Below are 20089 nucleotides of genomic sequence, written 5' to 3' on the forward strand. Positions count from 1 at the left end.
AACTTCCAAATGAAGTTAAAACCAGCATATAAAAATGATCCTGCTTACTTTCCATTTCTCTGTGTGCTCCTTGCAGCTTTCTTATGGGAGCCCTTCTTCTATGGCAGCCTGTCAGTTATGTTGTGACACTTCATCAATCTTCCAGCGGTTTCCATTATTCATGGATAATTATGACACTTCTACCACAAAACTCCTAAGACCCCCATTGCCTAGTACTTCACAGGGTTTTCAAAAATTTCTCCAAATGTAAGACATTTCCTAAGACATTCCTCTAATATTAAAAAAAACCCAAACTACTGGGTGCACAGATTGTGGGGCTTTTTCACTTTGAAGCCCCTGTCTCCTGAAAGAAGTTAGCATAGTATATGCTGGATTAGGCTCCCCAGAGCTAGTCCCAATCTTTCCTCTGAACCTCTGGGAAGAGAACAGGCAAGACTGCTCATTACTTTTATAACATAACACAGCAAGATTGGAAGAAGAACAAAGGTGCGAAATGCAGTAGTCTTTAAGATACTGGCCACAACATGATCACTAAACAACTATATACATCTATAAAGTAATAGGCTCTCAGGGACTGTGGAGTAACTGCACCCGTACCTTCTTGTGGAACAGGACAGCAAAAACTACCCTTGCAGATCTTTTCCATCTCAATCAGATGTGATAAAAGAAACATACTATTTTTATATAACCTTGGTATATACATAGTCATGCTATATCTTGAAATGTGGAAAAACAATACAGCAGTGGCAAAACATAAGCCAAATTCATAGAGTGTTTAGCAAAATGCAGTACTCCCCTATTACTGTGTATTCTATGTGAACTTAAACTTGTGGTTGTTAAATCAGCATCTCAGTTCCGTTTCGCTTGATTGCTTTCTCCATTAATCAGATTCTTCTCTTGTTGTTCAGCTAAGGATTGCCATTTCTGCCTATTTTTTCTACAGCCATCCAGTAAAGGGTAGCAGGCCTCTGACACATGCGTTAGGGCCTGAAATAAATTAAGAACATGTAAAAAAGATTACATTTAACAACAAAATAAGTGTTCTTAAAGATGACCATGAGAGAGACCAGAATGATTGAAATACGAGGTTTATCTATAATTGAAATGGAACTTGTATTTTGAACTTCAAGGAAGGCTTTCTGCTGCACATCAAACATGAACACTGGTACTAGTGCAGATTAGACTGAGTGGCAGTGTCCATACAGTACTTGATACGTAGATGCAGGAGGAACCACAATAAGTTTGTTGTATTATGCACAAGTGACCTGTCCAGTATTTCTAGTGAAGTACTCTGTATGGACTTTGTTTGCAAGCCAGTCCTTTGAATGTATAGGAAGGATGGTCATAAGGAATTACCTTGGAATGGTAATCAGACACAGAGCAGGTATAGTCAATGTGCCCATATTCACTGAAAGTGTATCAACTGATTCAGAGGAGTTCTCCCAGGAATATTGGAATTAAAGACAGTTAGCACAGGATAGATAAGTTACATTTGACACTTAGTGCCTTTTAGGAATAACTGTGACTGAAGTCAATCAAGTATTTTTCATGATGTGGCTGTGTTACTGTATCAGAGTGAAGGAAAGCTGGATTCTGATATCTAAATATAGAATTGAAAAAATAAAAGAACAATTAATAAGCATTTTTGTATATTTTTCTTTCCTGAAAATGTGTCCTCGCACTATAACAGTCAGTCCTTAATTGTATAAAGGGTTCTGCTGGCTTGTGGAATGAAGAACAAAGTATGGGACAGAGTGTTTGAGCCCACTGATTCTGTAACTACTACGACCAACTACAGAGTACACAGGGAATAATCCAGGCCCCTCTGCTGGTCATTATACAAAACCTAGAACCAGTCAGAATTTCACATGGAATTCAGGTCTCACTCAAATAATGTGAGGTAGCAACATCTAATTCTCCTGTAATTTTACATAGGGACCCTACTGAATTATCAGCTTGTATAAATCTTCATAGTTCCTTTTGGTTTTATAGGCTGCTTCATTAGTTCCAGTAGACTTAGTTGAATTATTCTTCATTTACACCACTATAAGAAGAATGGGGCTGTCAAATATCTCTGAAGTTTTCTGGATTTATTTATCTGAATATATCTACCCAGCATTTAAAACTGGTAAATGGTACTTTTTTCAGTTAAAAAAATGAAGAGAATGAAACACATTTCTCTTATTTTTTCAGATTTCTGAACTTTAGGGGAAGGCTTGCAGATCATTCAGTTTAACAGCACTGGTTACCTAGCTAACACAAGCCAAAAGACTTCAGTTTGTTGGGATCTGACCTACTCTGAATGATATGGTAAGTCACATACTTGCAGTGCTGTATTGGGAACTCATCTCTCTTTTCATTCTGTGTCAAATTTGTACTGACTGGATGAAAGATAAGCAAGCAGTGAAAGGGCTGTCATTAAAACCCTGTTTATTGCTTGCTTTTACATCATTAGAACGTTGGAGAGTGAACTGTGTGCTCATTCGTTTTCAAACTAACATTGAAGTTGTTTATATGTTTTACCACTTATTACTCATTGAAGAAAACAAAAATCTGTGTAAGCAGGTAATATCCCCTACTTGTACTCCAGTCAAAACAAACAAACACTGGATCAGCACAAGCCATAGCCCCTTCCTTGGATTTACCAGTACCATTACGGGTTTTGTCACTTCCTCATAGGCTCCCCATCCTCTTTAGTGCTCTCTGCCCCTGCAGGTAAGTCATTCTCAGTTATCTGCATGTTAGAACACGTGCTGGCATACTCTGAGTCTATATAAAGTCCAGACACTGTCAGCCTGCTAAGTGCCGTTCCAGTTCAGGTCAGACTTTGAGACAAGATGACAAGTAAGAGTGATACACTGAAAGCTGTAAGAGGCAACATGTTCTGAACAAAAAGATGCTGCTTAGACCCCCTCCTGTGGACATAGCATCTCCTTTGTTCTTCCCCAATTAAAGAAAAGGGAGAAGACTCCAAACATTTGTAGTTGCTTTTGGCTGCTAACCAGGACTGGCTTTGTATTCACTGTGGCATGATAAAGCTGAGGTTACAAAGCAGGGGCACAGTAGCTAGAAATTACTCATGCACCTCATTTCCTTGCAGGAACTGTACAGGAGCTGGGTACAGTTTGGACTAGTATCACTTGGTAACTGTTGATGTAAGCTGCAGTGAATATTTTAGAGTAAATAATTGAAAATTTTCTGGTCTTTTCATAAATGGAAAGATGAAGCCCTTCCATAACAAGAAAAGGTATAGAAGTTCAGGCTCTGGAGCTGTGGGCATTCAAACCTGCTCAGGTGTTCTGTTCAAAGAATTTTCTGTTTGTATAGTCTGTACCTTTCCACAGATACTCAGTCTTCTTTCAGTGGCCAACCTCCAACTGGAGACAGTTTTCTGAGGCTTCCCAGCAAAGGCTGCCTTATTTTCCTGACAAAACAGTTTCTACAGCAGAGAAACACAGAGTTTCAGGGGCAGAAGCTAGTAGCTCCCTCTCCTTCCTCTATCCATGTTTACTTCCAACTGGTGGATGTGGATTTCTATTAGAAAAGATTACTGTGTGAGAGGAAAAAATTTGAGTAAGCACCTTGTTCCTCCCACTGGAATATTAAGAGTTAGGCTATCTGTTCCTCACCTTTCTTTTCTCAAGTTCCTGTAAAATACTTGCTACAGTCCCAATGAACAGACTTTCACTCTAGTGCTTTACTGGTTTAAAAAAAATCCATAATCATTATGTTTTGTTTCACACTATACTTGACCAAGTATTTGCTTATATAGTTTGTGACCCGGATGAAATACATTTCAATGAATTCTCTTGAGCACTACTTTTTTGTGTGATGAAAGAGAAAGAAAAAAATGGGATGGGAAATGCTAAACTTGGGTAAATTTCCTATACATAGCATATCACCTTTTGCATGAGGAATTCTGATTTCTTTAAAACTCTTAAGCAACACTTTTTATCAATGCAGTACATGGATACCATTCTTCTTCTAGATAGCAAAGCATTAGTTTTTTGACTTTCCCTGATGATCGTAGCAGCTCACTGGAGCTGCTGGAATCCAGAATATAACCCAGGGGTCTAACACCAAGTGCACAGAGCACAGCAATTACCACTAGGTTTAAAAAAATTATAACAAGATACATTAATCAGACAAGCATACAATTAATGATAAACACTGAAATACTAATTTCTTCAACTGAATAATGAACCATATGTAATATATAACAAAAAAAAATAATTTTTAACTAAGGGACTAGTTTTTTTTGTTAATTGTTATTTTTAATCTGCATCTATTATAGGCTACAGTGAGCAGTTCTGGTTTTAGATATTTGCAACTCTTTCTTCGGCACCATACCTCATACAGCTGCAAACAAACAGCATCTATGAATCCAACCTGCATGCTGGGAATTTTATTTTTCTTCTCTCTGTTCATTAGATCCTGCAGATAAGAAGTAAACAAGCTCTGTGTTTAAAGACATTAAATAAAAAAAAAGAACCAAAACTAAAGAGACAGGCTGGAATTAAAAAGCAGCATCTTAAAAAGCACAGCAAGCTCAGCACAGCTGGGTATCAGTACAAGGGTTACAATGCAGGTAATTTGACTGCATGACTTGCCTTAACAGATTGTCTTTGGACCTAAAGAGCCCAAATAGCTAGACGAATAGACAAGCTTTCTGATTTTGGATAGGATGCAAATAGGTACCAAATTAGGAATGTATTTCTTATACAATTTAGTAATACTGATTTAGAAAAAATAATGCTGTTTGTTCTTCTGGCTCAGATATAATGACATATTCTTGGTGTTTGGGAACCACAGGAGAATACTGACACTAGGAAGACAGGGAAGGAGTTGGTTCTACATTGTGATCAGTGGGGGAAATTGTGGCTTTTGAAAGGAATATGAAATGCTTTTTGTAGAAGTCATTTTCAAAGAGGTGATTCAGCATGATTCTGCCACTTACTGTTGGTTCTATGTTGAGTTCCTTCCGCTCTTTATCTCCTTGATCGAAGAACTCAGTAGCTACAAGCTCAGCAATCTGTAAGAGATTTCACACATTGAGAGCCCTAAAAGCTTGCTTGCTACCTACAATCAAAACTGTTTCCTGTGTTCCCTGTCTCTCCTTAGGATGTATTGAATTGGGACCCCCCATAATGATACTCTCAGCTAGCTTTTAGAATTCTTCATGCACACATCTGTGCACAAACAAAACACCTGCGTGTGCTGATATTTACTCTGACAAAGCAAAGTGACTAAAATGGCACATAGGCATCTTACCACTGATAAGAGTTGGAATGATAAACACATAGAAAAAGTCAGCTGATACTAGTGTGTTGTATCTATTGACTGCCTTGTAGTAACACAGAAATGTTGGAAAGAACAAAGATTCCTGATTTACCTTCAGATTACTGCTAACGTGGTGACATAGCTAAATGCACAGATCTTGCTACAAAGATCTGCGAAAGTCTTCAATCCATATACAGCACTTTGAAGAACTGCTTCCTAAGGCTCTGCATTCTACCACTGCCTTTGCAATAAGGACTGGATGGAGGAAGCAGAGGCTGTCACGCGGAGTTTTTATTTAGCAAATCTTAAAATTAAGCATATACCCGTTGCTGAACTGGCCATGGTTTGCTTATGGCTGATAAATCACAAGCAGTCATCAGCATTGCTCTGTAGAAAAAAACAGAAAGAAGTCTATGAATTGCTGTATTGTGAAATGTATGTAGCAACCAAGTCAAGTGATTAGTAAAATAGAATATAAAATTTCAAGGAACATCAAAGTCAGAAAAACAAGTGAAAGTAAAGCAAAGTTATAAAGGTCTCCAAAGCTCGACGATGTGGTAGACTTCCACCTGTGTGAAATGAGCACACAGAAATGAGCAAAGCTGAACTGGCTCATTTGGTGGATTCATGTCAAATGAACTGTATTCTATTGGCTACTGGACAGACAGCACATTTATTTATTTATTTATGACATTAGCAGTGACTGCCATCTTTATTGACAGTATGAGGGCCAAGGACTGAAATAGGAATAGACATAGAACATGACTAAATTAGACTGGTTTTTAAAGGCGCTGAGTTTGAAATATGGCATCCTTCCTTTCTGAAACAGCCTATGTAAGCCTGCTTTCCTCTAGCTGTGCATTACTATACGTGTGTTTATTCTTAATCTTCTTTTTTCTTCACTGCCAGTAAGGAATCAGCTTCAAATCAAACTGACTGTCCTGAATCTTCAGTTACTGGTTTCAGCAATTTAAATTTTAGTATAAAGTATCAACAGCAAAAGAATATGCTACCTAGACAGGAACCCTACACTCTTTAGGAAGAACAGAAATCTTCATGTAACTCCACGTGCCACGTAACAAAGTTTATTATACAGGTTGCAGGCTTAGTAATTCAGATGCAGGGAGTCATTCAGTGACCTATGTGTCAGTGCCAGTCTGTACAGGCCCAGAGCACACAGATCTGCTGGTTTTAATGAAATTCACAGCAACATGGCATGGAAAATTGGGTACCTAAGAATGTTAACTGACTTCTTAATCATTCTGCTTTTACTTACAAAAATAGCTCCTTCTGTGTAGGATCCTCCCAATTAAATTGCTTCTTCCTTATAAGTTCAAAAAATTCTCCTCTCCTCCTTTAAAAGAAGTTAAAACAAAAGATTTTTGCAGCATACTGACACAATCCAAACATCCAGCAATGACTATCCAGCCAAACTTGCCTCTGACTTACTTTATGTATAGTGCTAGGTCTGTAGCAAGAATGGCTTGTTTTATCATTTTCAGTGTGGCCTTGTATTCTTCAATGGAAAGGCTGCTGAGAATCTGATTTCCCTTTACAAAAAAACAAAACCAGTGTTATCGGTAAAATGGGCAACAGCACACCAGTTTGCTAAAATGTCTCTTAAATACTAAATCATTATGAGTTGCTTGCTTATATCTGATGTCATTCTTTTACCCTGCTTCCTTTTGCAGATTCCCCAGTTTAAAAATAAAAATTCCAGTCTTCTTGAGTAATGGCAGAAAGCTGCACAGCAACAGCACCGTAATCAACTATTACAAAATGAAACTGAAAGCAGAGCAACATCAAAGCCTTTAAGGCCATTTCATTCATCAAAACTAAATTTGCCACTAGCTATATCATAGCATTTCTCTTTCCTCTTCCTCCCACTCCCTGAAGCAGAGGAACTATAATAGATTCCAGTACCCACCTATACACCTCACGTAAATGAAAGTATTTTCCTTTTATGAAGCAACATAAATAACAAGTCATTACATAGAAATATAAGCTCAGCAGCCTGCTGTTAAACCAAAGCACTATGGGGCTGGTGAAATGACAACTTGCCTTCACTTTTTTTTTCCATATTTCCTGTCTGAATAGGAAAGAATTATTACAATACACAGGATGCCAGAAGTACCATACCTGTGATACAAAACGAAGAGTGAAAATACACTGCTTTGAAATGATTGTGCATGCTGAATAACTGGTCTTAGAATTAGTTAATAATATAAAGCAAGAAGAATGTAGTTTTATTTGCATATTTACTTAACTTAGGTTTGGCTTCACTTTGGAATGTCAACATTAGCAGTGTTTGGTTTGGTCTCATCAGAACTGCTTTGTGTATGTGTAGGCCAGAATGTTTTTTGAAATGAGAGCAAGGACTTGGGTTTGTTTGGTGGTTCATAAGAGGTCATGAAAATGGCAACATAGTCTTTTGTTTCCTTTGGTCCAAGGAAGCCGGTACTCTAAAGGACACTAGCAAGGCTTCCCTCATCAGGCAACACTTGGAAAGGTTTGGTGGCACTCAGGAATGGAACTCTGATTTCAAAACTGCTGCATTTGCTTTCTTTACCCAAAAAGGAATAAAGATCACTTAGGAATGTATAAGGGTGGGAATCTATCCAAAAGCTAAAAATAAAAACTAAAACACGGACTAGTTCCCTTTAGCATACACAAAAATGTGGCACTCACTGGACTATTCAGGATCATAAGGCATTGATCAAAATGATGATGCTCCATGATTGAGTGGCAATAGAGTTGAGCCAGTGGATGTTCGCTTCTGGAGAATAAAAAGACCCATAAGATGGAGAAATCAAATTCAACGTATTCCTGATCCAGAAATAACTTCCCTTCAAATGTCTTCTTCTTATTATCAGTTTACCACCACCCATCCATGCTCGTTCTTAACCAGTTCCTTTCTCCTTTCCACAGAAACTTGCCAAACAAAATGAATATATTTGGAAGGATGCAGGGGAGTACAGGTGAAAAGACAATGTTGTTACTTTGTCAAAGCATTGACAACTCTAGTTTTCTGCCTTCTGTTACCTGTAGAGACCAGCTGCACACAAGGAGTCAGAATGTAATACAAGGTTTTATATAGAGTGAAAGTTCTTGTATGAAAAGGAAATACAACAAGAAAGGTTCATTCACAAGCAAAATCTAAGTGACAGTTTTGGGTTTTGTAACACTTTAAGCACCTGTCAGACATATTTAGTCAGCTCAATTACTGAATTTGTAAGTAATAATGCAGACCTAACTGGAAGTCCACTGATACCAATGGAAAAAATCCTGCTGACGTCAGTGGACTCTGGTGCAGGGCCCAAAAGGTTGATCAAGTAATTTTCCAGTGTTAGTAACTGTATTGGTACTTCATTCACCACCACTCTCTTCATGACCAAAACTACTGCAATATTGTTACACACCCTTTGCCCAGGGAAAAATCCAAAAGGGAAACAAGATGCTGGTTGTACTACAGGCAGTGAAAAACAGCATGAAACCAACTGTGCAGAAGCAGAATTTAAAGTTATTTTAATCTAGAAAATAGAATTTACTGTTTGAGTAGCTTTAGACAAAATACAGAAACTCCTCCTCTCTGAGGATTTTCAACTTTCCCTTGTTCCTCATTGCATAATACAGTTCTTAGCTTTTGCTATTCTATCTTCATTTCCAGCACCCGGTCCCACATTGCTTATGTCATCTCTTCAACTAAATCGGGATTCCTTTAGGAGTCTTTTGCTGCTGATCCTGAATCTATTCCTTTAATTATAATCTGACCTACAAATGTTTAATCATGTAAGAAATTCTTTAGCATACGTTTCCAGGGGGCTTTTTGTATGGTTAAAGATCATTCACATGAATTAGTGGTTGCAGCATTGGGTCCCTATGTAAGTGAGTGCACACAGAGACTCAAATAAAAGTCATGAGAGGAGACTCCGGGGATCTAAGCAGCACAAAAATGTGGAGAGAAAGATGGAAAGACAAACAAAAACACGGAAAGGGAGATTAAAGGATGCAAGCCCCTGAGGATTATGGGCTGGCTGCCCAGCACCTCCTCCGAGACCACTGCAAAAGGAGCATAGAGCAAATATGCTTGCGTGTTTCTGTAAGGAAACAAATTGTAGGATGGTGGCAACGCATGCTGGATGAAATTCCCATTGAGTTAAGCGGGATGCATACTGTGTCTCCTAAAGTTCATCCTGACTGAAGAGAGAAATATGTGAGAAATATCTTAGGTTATCTTCCCAAGTACTGCACCAAACTAGAGCTTGCTCAGTACTTACAGACCCTGGCTGTCTGGGAAGACAGAAGTGCTGGAAATAAACTCAGGTCCTACTTCTGTACTACATAGCATTTCTGTTAAACCACCACACCAGGCCAAAGGACACCATTGCTTTCTGAACACAGTGGTTTGGTTATGCAGTTTTCATACTCTGTGCTTGCCTACTTTACATGTGGGTTTGGAAAAAAAAGAAAATAAAACCCCTGCATATCTACCAAAAGACCTCTAAACAGTAAACAGTTCATTTCCTGTAATTTCTACTACTAGAACCATTTTAATTTTTGAAACCCTGTTGCTTATGAAAAGAATCATATGCTAAGTACCCACTCTCCCCACTTCCAAGGGAAAAACAACAGGGATCCGTTCCTGGAAAAAAAACTGTTTCATTTAGATTTAAATGATGGATTTAAAAACAAAATTCACAGAACTTTCTATTGAAAAGGAATTATTAAGCTGTAATCATCTCCACTTTGCAGCATGTGTGAATGTTAGATTTTGCTGTCTATGACACTTTCCCAGGACATTTTTGAGAGGAGATGACGCATCTCCAGATGTCTTCCAGGAAATTTATTTTTAAATAAATAAAGCAAAAAATAGCTAACTGGTTCCAATCACTGCAAGGCTACAGTTACTGCTGGAATCCCCTATTAGGGAACTAGTAAAAAGTAACTCTTTCAATTTTGTGGGGGTTTGTTTCTTGGGTTTTTGTGTTGTTTTTATTTTTTTTTAATTGCTTTACACATCAGTCTTAGTGTTATTCTGAATGTATATCTGAAAGGTAGGAATTCTGCTTCAGCTTCCTTATTTTCTTTTTTTCAGTATTCTCTGCCTCCAACAAACTTTTCCTCCCCTAGTATCTTACTTTACACACAGTGAGAACAGCAGACCACTTCTTCCAAAGGTAGCTTCAAAACCACTCTCCAACTCTGCCAGAAAAAGATACAAGTATACATTTCTGCGTATCTTTTCCCCATCTCTGGTCAGATCAGGACACATTGCCATATCACAGTAATCACATTATGCCATGTTTTAAGTCAAGCTATTTATTTAATCGAAGAATCATATACTGTTATTTGAAGTGAATACTCAATTGACTGAAAAACAGATTTTGGGCAGATCTGAAACTATTAATAAAGTCTAAAAACCCAAGTATTTATAGTTAAAAATTAAAACACAGAGAAAATTTTAGAAGAGTTCAGATGCTTCATTTTGATAACTTCAAAGGGAAATATTTTCTTTAGTAAAAATATTTTGGTTTAAGGTTTTAAAACATATTTTGACTTTTTGCATTGTAAAGGTTTTTCTGTAATCCCAGAATTTATCGAAGTTAAAGAATACAGATAACCTAAAATCCATGCAAAACAGTCATACATTTTTAATGTGATTTTAACTATTTATCGTATCCAAATCAACTTAGAATTTTGGAAAAGCATGGCTAAATCCCAAGTAAAACAATCAGAGTTCAAAATGGTAGCAAGACACCTTTGTATGAGCTGGCTGCAGATCTCAGCTCTGTGCTGGCCCACAGTAGACGTGGAAGAGCTGGCTGGGCAGGGAGCAATCTGAAAAGATACACGTTTCCTCTATGCTGTCCCTGAGAAGCTGGGACCTTTTGCTGTCACTGTATGGGAACTGGGGGATGGGACATCCAGAACAGGAGCAGGAAGACACTGGCCCTGCACAGCCTACGGAGAGTTCACTCCATCTGCCATCATAGTTAGTCAACAACTGAGGTGGTGCATCTTTGCCTTGGACTCTAGAAGGTTTCTGGCTGTTCTCGCACTTATGCTTTGTAAAAACCTGCTCCTTTGCACAGCATCACATCATCTAATCAATTAGGTTGTACTTCATTTAGCTCTGTGATTTTGGTATTCATTTGTTTTTATTTAACTTCTCTCAGACTTACTTACCTTTGTATGTAAGAGTTGTTCACTCCCCTGTGATCCAAGTCATGGCTTAGAGTTGCTATCAGCAAAGCCAGTGTTTCCAAGTCAGTCAGTCTGCTCTGTATGTGAAGAGTAATACAAGAAATGAGTTAGCTTTCTGATGGGGATTTATTTTGCCCAATGTGTTTTATATCTGCTCTCTTGTCTTTACCCACATAGCAGATACAGTTCTGGCCCAAGGAGGACAAGGACATACAACAGTATGCTGAGAATAAGGGTTATCTCTCAAGTTGTTGTGCACGGTGATAAGCATTGTCCATAGGCCTCAATGCAGTTTTCAGAGGGAGAATCATCTAGATCTTATATATAAGTATGAGAAAACCAATACATAAGAAGAGGAAGTGACTTGCATAGTGTGACCTGGCAGCGAAGAGAGAGCATAAAAATAATTTTCTGAAATTCTGGCCCTGTGACTTTTAGCTCAGCTCCTCTATTACCACAAGGGAGTTAGGCTACATTCCCTAAGTAGGTATAAAAATTCATTATACAAATGGAATAATCAGAAGGGAAAAATGTCATGCTTTTCATTGATCACTGTGCAAATAAATTAACAGAATTTGAAAACCCGTGGGGAAAAAAAAAATAAAATATCAGATTCATTATTAAGGAGTTTATTCTGGAGCTCCAGCAAGGATTAGTGGAAAGGTTACACTTTCTCTTTTGTGACTATTTCGTATATTTAATATTGTTCAACAGAACTGGATAGAAAATTTATTTAAATCTGTCCAGTGACAAACAAGAGGCTGGACAAAGCTACAGTATTCATGCAGCATTTCGTAATGGGACAAGAATCTGAAGAACAGCTGGTGAGAGCACTGCCACTGCGGGGCTGTACCCTCTGTACAATAAAATCCAATTTTTCTTTAAGGAGTTACAACTTGTGTAGATTTGCATCTGCTTTCTAGATAATAAAATCTGTCCTTAGTCTAGTCAAAAGACAAATCAGTTTGGAGATGACCGATTTTGCGTTTCTGCTAGGAAGATGTGTCCCCCAATGCTTGCTTTTCCCCGTAAAGTAGAGAAAATTGAGAGACTTATATCCAATGCCGTTCTGACTCCAGAATCTAGGACATGAAAAGCAGTGTGGAGTGAATCCAAGGTAGTTAGGACTAAAACAATTTATGGAAATTGCAGTGGAGACTGACAGGAATCCAAAAATAGCAAACAAGCTATCAGGATCATCAGAGATTGCTAGACTGCACAAAGAGGAAAACTACCATGTCCATTTCTGAATAGGAGGAATATGAAAGCCCTTGCCTTTGTCTCTTCCAGCACCTTTCGTCTTTGTTTTTTTTAGCGAGACAAAGTTTGTAGAGGAAGGGAATGCCTCTTCATTACTGGTATTGGGTTTTGATCTACAAATAGGATTTATTTATTCTCTTGAAAGTGCTTACTTTAAAATAGTATAAACCAACTAATAACAATTGTCTGTAATCAAACTGAATAAACGCGTTAACTCAGGATGAACAGAAACATTTTGTTTTCTTGAAGAATGTTAAATATTATGAGGAAACATCCTGAAATAAGGTCAGTCCTTTTCTTCTCCACCTTTTTGACTTGTTTGTAGCATACGCGTTAACTTTAAAAAGGGACATCATAATGTGTGTGCCTTATTTGAGATATTCCCATTGGGAACATTGACCTGATCACTTCCAGAGGATTCAGCTGAAACTGGGTACATAACAACATGACAATTTCACAAACCAAGCCCTTAAAGCCAGAAGTCTTCAGCAGAAATATTTTGATTTCACTAGCAATATCACAGGGTGATGAACATCTTACTGACAAGACAATCAGAATTATGCATCATTATAGAATTTGTTTAGCCAGAAGATTCTTAATGTAGAAACAACAAAATGTACCTGAATTTTACCAGATTTTAAAGCAGCAAACATGCACTGCGCTGTATTAAAGGCATGTCTCCAATTGTGATAAGCAACATTTTTCCGGTAATTTTTCTTTACACTTAAAATCCACCTGCAGAGAACCTTTAAGAAACAGCATCACATAGTTAACTGTAAATTTATTAGAAAGCTATTCTTTTTATGAAAACAAATCTTTCTCTAATTGCGCTTGAAAAGTGTCTTACAGAAAAAAATCTCCTTTTAAATCAATTAAGTTCAATACTTGTAACTGTGAAAATAGATAAGAATATGCTTACAGCCACTAGTTCAGCCTCTCATTCAGTATGTAATACTTGTGGGTTTGGGTTTTTCGTACTAATGGCTAAATGTTAATGTCAGATGCACTGCTGGTAATTCAGAAACTGATTTATGTTGAGCAAACTGGGAGAAAAAATTCCTTGTTTGTAACAAAATATTTGATAGAGAAAATTTATTATTTTAATTACAGAGTTCCTGTAAAAGTTGTTTCGATAATGAACGTGTGGGTCTTCCCTCATATCAGCTTGTCAAAAGACAAGCAGAATTGGACTTTGGAAAGCAAATAAGTATGACAGAAAGGCAGCAATTATTATATTGCTGGGTAGTATTTTTTTAGGCAGGAAGAAAGTATGTCCGGGATGTTTCACACAACAGTATTACAAGTTGTGGGTTATACTTCACTTCTAAGAAAGTCACAGGTATGAAGGTCAGATAGTAAATTGATGTGTACTAGAACAGGTCCCTTGGTTTAAATAGATACATTATACTGCTCTATGTTAAATGCTGGATGAGAATCTAGGCCTTCGTTTGTTCAAGAAAATTTTCAGTGTTCCAAGTGAAAGATGTTGTACTGACAGAAATGAAAATCCAGTATCATTCACCCACATAAACAATTCCACACAGACAAAAGCAGCGGTATTCTCTGCCTTCCCACTGTTAAAAAAGGAGTGCTAGACTACTGCCAGTTTTCTTTAGCTCTAATATGGAAAGTTGAAAGTGTAGCTTCAAAGCTATCAATGTTCTTAATTCTATTCAGATGTGTAATCATGTGCCTGTTGTCCTGGTGTTATTTTGGTTTTGCAAATTCATTACAATTGCCCCACGAGGAACTAGAAGCCCACTCATTACTGGGCTACCTGACTCCCTCTCTTCCTTTGGGACTTAAGAAAGTACAACTTCTTACTACAAAGGTGAAACTAATTACTGGGATAATCAAGAGATCAGACTAGATAATACAGTACTCCTTTTATCCCTTAAAGGCTACTGATCTAAATTGGTGCTTAAACTGGTGATACAGAAAATAAAGCCCTGCTTTCTTTTACTAATTTGCCTATGGAGTCCTCTGAATTAATCTTGCATTGCGATACTGAATTTCGGAAGTTTTGTTGAAAAATACATAAAGCAAAAATAAAGTACTTAAAAATGAAGGTTTTTGCAAATAGAAATAGTGTGTATTGACTGGAAGAGGCCTAAGAGATTATGTAGTCTACCTCCAGGGCCAGCAGCAAAATAAGAATACCTGTCTAGATCATCTCTGACAGATGCATATCTACAACTAGATCTATGGATAAAAACCTTCAGGGAAGTTTCCACAGCCAGCATAAGTAATCTGTTTCAGTCTTTACTATCTCCATAACTAAAAAAGTTCCCCCTAATCTCTAATCTAATCTTTTGTGGGGGAAAGACTGAGTTAATTACTTTTACTACCTTATTTGGACACAGAGAACAATATTACTATCCTCTTTATGACAGCCTTTCACTTACTGAGAAGTTGCTATCATCTCCCTTCTCAGTAATCTATTTTCTGGATAAAACCAGCTTAATTCAGTCAAATGTTGCTCAATCTCCTAAATTGTTATTTTTTTTAATTAATTTGTATCTCTCTTTGTCTCTTCAAATGTGAGCTACAATATAATTACTCCGTGGGCCTTAAATACCACTCTGTCAATAAAGAAATAAATTTGCTCCTTTTGCCCCTTTTTGCTACTATGGCACATTATTGACTTTTACACCGTTTCTGATACTAGTAGCTGAGAAATATTTTTTCTATGTTGCCACTAGATATTCTTTTGTTTACAATTTTTAATTTATGTATTTGACTGTTTAGATTAGTCTTTATATATTTATTCTTGCTGGTTTTAAAATATTGGCATACATTTTCAAACTGAATTTTAACCGAGTCCTCTACCTCCACTCCCCAAGTTTTCTAAAAGCATTTACAGTCCATTAAACAGATTATTAATCATTCAGTAGAACCAAACTGAGGACAAATCCCAGTACTGCCCACTTTATATACCTTCCTAGTTTGCTAATTACTCTGTAATACAGATTTCCAATTATATTTACTGCAGGCTCGTTTCAATATTCTCTTGATTTTCTAATAATTAGGTTGTCTCTTTATGTGAAGCAGCATTTGACAGCATTCGTACCTCATGTTTCATTTGGAAATTTTGCACCAGGTTGAGGTCTGTGAACATGCGAATTGTACACAGTGTTGTTTCAAAATCTGATAGCTCAAAATCACTGAAGTTGAAGTCAGCTAGGTTGAGAGATTGTGCTGAAGGTACTACAGCAGCCTAGAGAAGAATAAGAGAACACAACTTAGTACTAGGAAAGAGAAAAGCATGACATAAATATCTTTTTCAACAGAGAAGTAGTGAGGGACTAAATTTTACCTTAACATTACACTGAAACCTGATGATTACTTCTCATTTATCTTTCCTTAGCCTTTCTTGTTCAGCATTACCTTATTTGCTTAGATTTAACACACGCTTTTCCTTAGATCAAGAGAATAAGCAAAGGATTACCTGGTCAGTCTGTTACTTAAATCACCTAAGGCAAATTGTAAGTATGAAATTGAGAGACTGAGAAAATAAGGCAGTGGAGTTACATGTTTGTTTTTATGGACGTGCAGACATCAAAATCTGTAACTGTTGACATTTCTCTAAGGATGGTGAGGAAAGAGATGTCAGTAGAGCAGAATTGCTAACAGAATCCACCTTCAGTGCTATAGCAGTCAGAACGTTCACAGACAGAACTTTCTCAGGGCTAGAAACCTGAAATATTAGGGTTCAACTGTGATCATTAATCTTACAAACCTTTGGACAATGTTTTAGATGGAATTCAAGTACAATAATAAACCTTCAACGTGAAATTTGAAATTATAAAGTAGACAAACGCCCACAACTCTATACTTTTTAAAATCTGTAACTTTTATTATCAGTAATATCTCCATGTATTACACGTATTATAACCCTATGTATTACATTTCTACTTTTTCTAGTTATAAAATTCAGAGTATAGGTACTAGTTGCCCTTCAAAATACAGATGTTAAGGTTGCTAGCAAAATAAATCGTAAGTCTTACACTATAGAACAAAAATTAGTATCATTTTTTTCAGTAAAATAAAAGGTGGAATTCTCAGTGCTACTTCTTTACAGTTGTTTCACCTCAGTAGAGTGTGGTTTAAAAGAAAATCAGGTAAAATGAAATGGTTAAAGAAATAAACCTATGTGTTTATTTTCCTCTTTGTAATTCTAGGGTAAAGCATTTCTCCAGCATAGGGAACTGTGTCCTAGAAGGCTGAGACACTGCAAGGGAATCATGTGTCATAATCTACAGTATTATTATATGTAGCATGCAAATCAGCGCTCCCCATAACTACATCTACTAATCTCTGTTCCATATAAGTTTGCTGTTATCTTTCCTGTTTGTCAGAATCGAAAAGTCATGACAGATTATGAAAAATAGTATTTACACAGGAAAAAAAAATCCACCATTCTTACACATTTCTTGTACCAGTAATTTTATGTCCCTCAGTTTGGATTCCTACGCTATTTCACCTATAAGCATGTGAAAGACTCACCAGGCCTTTTATGTTCAGTGGAAAATAATGTAACCATTCAGGAACTCTACTGACATAATTTTGAAAAACTGCAACTGCAGTCTTGTATTTCATGAGGAAAGGGGCTGGAAGGACACAGTAGGAGCTCAACGGAAGACCTCATGCCTGTGTTCTGACTTCATTCATAATTTATTTTTCCCTTCCTTGATCTCCTGCCTTTGAAAGCCACAAGAATAAGTTTCATTTCAGCTGAGACATAAAAAATTACACTCTATAGTTATTCAAGTGTTATTTAACTGGGTTAGATACTTCCCCTTGCACTTACTGAAGCCAGTAGAGCTATGTGCCTCCCATTTTACAGCATGAAAGTTCATCAGCTATTTTAATTTCAAGTTATTGAGCTATGGTCAGCTCCTGTAAGCACTGACCAAACTACAACCTCTTGCTCAATTTTTCCACCTCAGGAATATTATAAAGAGCATGAAAAGAAATCAAGAAAAGAAGAAAACGTGCCAATTAATTCCCCCCTTGCATAATTACTATTTTTTAATTACTATTGCTTACTATACGCATTGTATTAATAGTAATTCGTAGTGAATAATTAATTAGCAAGTCCGTTTCATTACCTGTTTAAGTATAGAAAATTACGTGTGCAAGATTTAAGACCAAATATTGGCTGTGGTTTTATTCTTAAACACATTATAAACCAAGTAATTTCTCAATTTAATGAACATTCCTTTAGATTTGTAAAGTTTTGACTTGGCTTTTACCATCTGTTTGCCTATCATGGACATCTGTAAAGTGAGCTAGCAATGAAGTGAAGACAGTCAGAAGCTTGGGTTATTCGGAAATCAGGGACTGAGTGGTGGTCTAAGACATAACTAACACACTGGCAGAACCAGATGCAAAAATATAGATCATATACTAGATTAGGTGAATAGCAGACTGCAGACCATATACATGGTAGTAGGTGGTAAAATCTTTTAACACGAAGAGACTCCATAAAGCAAGAAGTATTTTGAGCAACTTCTATTGTAATAGTAATAGCACTTCCATAATGCTTGTCACGTAAAGATCTCAAATTACTTCACAGTAAGTAATCGAGGAAAAAAATCAAGGATCAATGTTTTCTTTTGTGTGACAGACACCACAAACTTCATGTTGACATCTCATCTCTGTTCTTGAGAAGAAAGAGGAGTGACAACTACGAAGTAATTAAATCACTGCAATTTACAAAGAAAAACAAACTGGAAAAAAAGCAGAAGACAACTACTGTCATGAAAGGCAAACCAATTAGAAAGTCTATATGCCATGAGGGAAGTTTTGAGTAATGAAAGTGGTGGAACGTGGCACCAAAGAAAGAAATTAAGCTTTCTAAAGAAAAGAATAATGCCTAAAGGAGCAATTTTAGGAATGGTCACTGAATTAGGTATCTTGTTCAACAAAGCACAAAGAAGAAACCAAATTATCAGTGAGGCAATAAGATCTATACTGCTATATAAAACAGGACAGGGATCATTCTCTAGCAGTGAGGCGAAATGCCACAAACTGATTTGTCCATATTACACTTGGTCCATGGTTTGCTTTGGGCTCCATGTCATGCCCTGAAGTTCTAAGATTCCCTCCTTTTTAGTGCCTTTTTTCTTTTTTCAGCTCAAATTAACTGAACTAATCTGATTGCTCTGTTAAAATTCAGAGTGATGGCTTCATAGCATGAAAATAAGGGTATTTGTTTCATGCCATGGGATGTGATGTGAGGATTTGTGGTATACCTGAGGGTGCAAAACTTCCTTGAATAGGGCTGCAAGACTGTAGGCTAGAGTATGCCCAATCTGGTGCCCCTCATCCACACTGCCTATCAGAGGTGGCCTGTGCTATGTGCTCTGGTACTATGTGCTCTGGTATCACCTTAGAAAGCAGTGGTTGACAAAGCCCAAGACTGTGCTAGGGAGCACTTGGACAGTTAAGCAGTAGAGGTGGACATTGGTTCAGTGCTAGGTTTATTGTGGTTCTTTTTTATTTAGCAGGAAAGATCTAACCACAGAGATTACAGTGCAATCCCTGTAGAGAAACCACAGGACATGTGTTGCATGCTAGTCTTGTCAGTGCCTCTTTATCAATGAGCAACAAGTTGATAGGACTGAGGTTCAAAATCTGTGTGTCCCTAACCATTCTAGAACTATCCTTACTCATGTGCCTTGTTCTGTGGCACCTTGCTTGTCTGGTCCAGTCACATACTACACAGCTTGTGGTCCCCTATGTCTACCTTGTTCTCAATCTCTCCCATTTTTTTTTGTACAGCAGAGGTGATGCTATTTCCCTGGAACTGAGAGAACTGGAGAGACTAAGCGTAGGCTGTGCTTTGATCTACACTTGATGTCATAGCTCTTGTTATTCCTTAGGCAGTGGTTTCTAAACACAGAATTAAGCATGAGCAGAACAGGACACTGCACAGAAAAGTAAGCATAAAATAAATAAAAAAAAAAATTGGTGTATTAAAAATTAAATATAGAATTTCTGTGTAAGGCCATAAAGCTGCATCCATACTTGGGATGCTTGAAAGCTACCAAAGATATAAAATATACAACATTCAGACTTAGCTGCAGAAAGAAGAGTTCTCAACATTTTGCTTCTGAAATACTTAAACACTGTAAGGTGATACTAACATTGCATCAGCTGTTACTGTTGCTTAAACTCATGAGAAAGGCAGTCCGTATACTCCTGGTTCTCCTGTAATTGCAGCTCCCTGGCCAACCTGTATCTCTCACTGTAGGCATTGTAACATTTCCCTTTTATGTGATCTATTGATTCAACTCAGAAACTGATCAGTTTAAGCTTCACTGTAACTTTTATTTCTGAA

General features: G+C 37.2%; 1 protein-coding gene across 2 annotated transcripts in view; it reads right to left on the reverse strand.

Moving 5' to 3' along the window:
- Positions 1-285: 285 nt before the first annotated feature.
- PDE5A (phosphodiesterase 5A) overlaps positions 286-20089 on the reverse strand; it is a 60311-nt gene continuing 40507 nt past the window's right edge. For both annotated transcript variants that reach the window (XM_082483047.1, XM_082483046.1), the window contains exons 12-21: positions 15815-15961; positions 13365-13490; positions 11467-11561; positions 7969-8056; positions 6730-6830; positions 6557-6634; positions 5604-5667; positions 4958-5032; positions 4351-4434; positions 286-987 (exon numbers count right to left, since the gene is read on the reverse strand). In XM_082483047.1, coding sequence (XP_082339173.1) covers positions 850-987; positions 4351-4434; positions 4958-5032; positions 5604-5667; positions 6557-6634; positions 6730-6830; positions 7969-8056; positions 11467-11561; positions 13365-13490; positions 15815-15961 — 996 coding nt within the window. In that variant the 3' untranslated portion in view covers positions 286-849. The remainder of the gene's footprint in view (positions 988-4350; positions 4435-4957; positions 5033-5603; positions 5668-6556; positions 6635-6729; positions 6831-7968; positions 8057-11466; positions 11562-13364; positions 13491-15814; positions 15962-20089) is intronic.

Source organism: Vanellus vanellus, assembly GCF_965231255.1.
Source record: "Vanellus vanellus genome assembly, chromosome: 4".
NCBI classification, from domain to species: Eukaryota; Metazoa; Chordata; class Aves; order Charadriiformes; family Charadriidae; genus Vanellus; species Vanellus vanellus.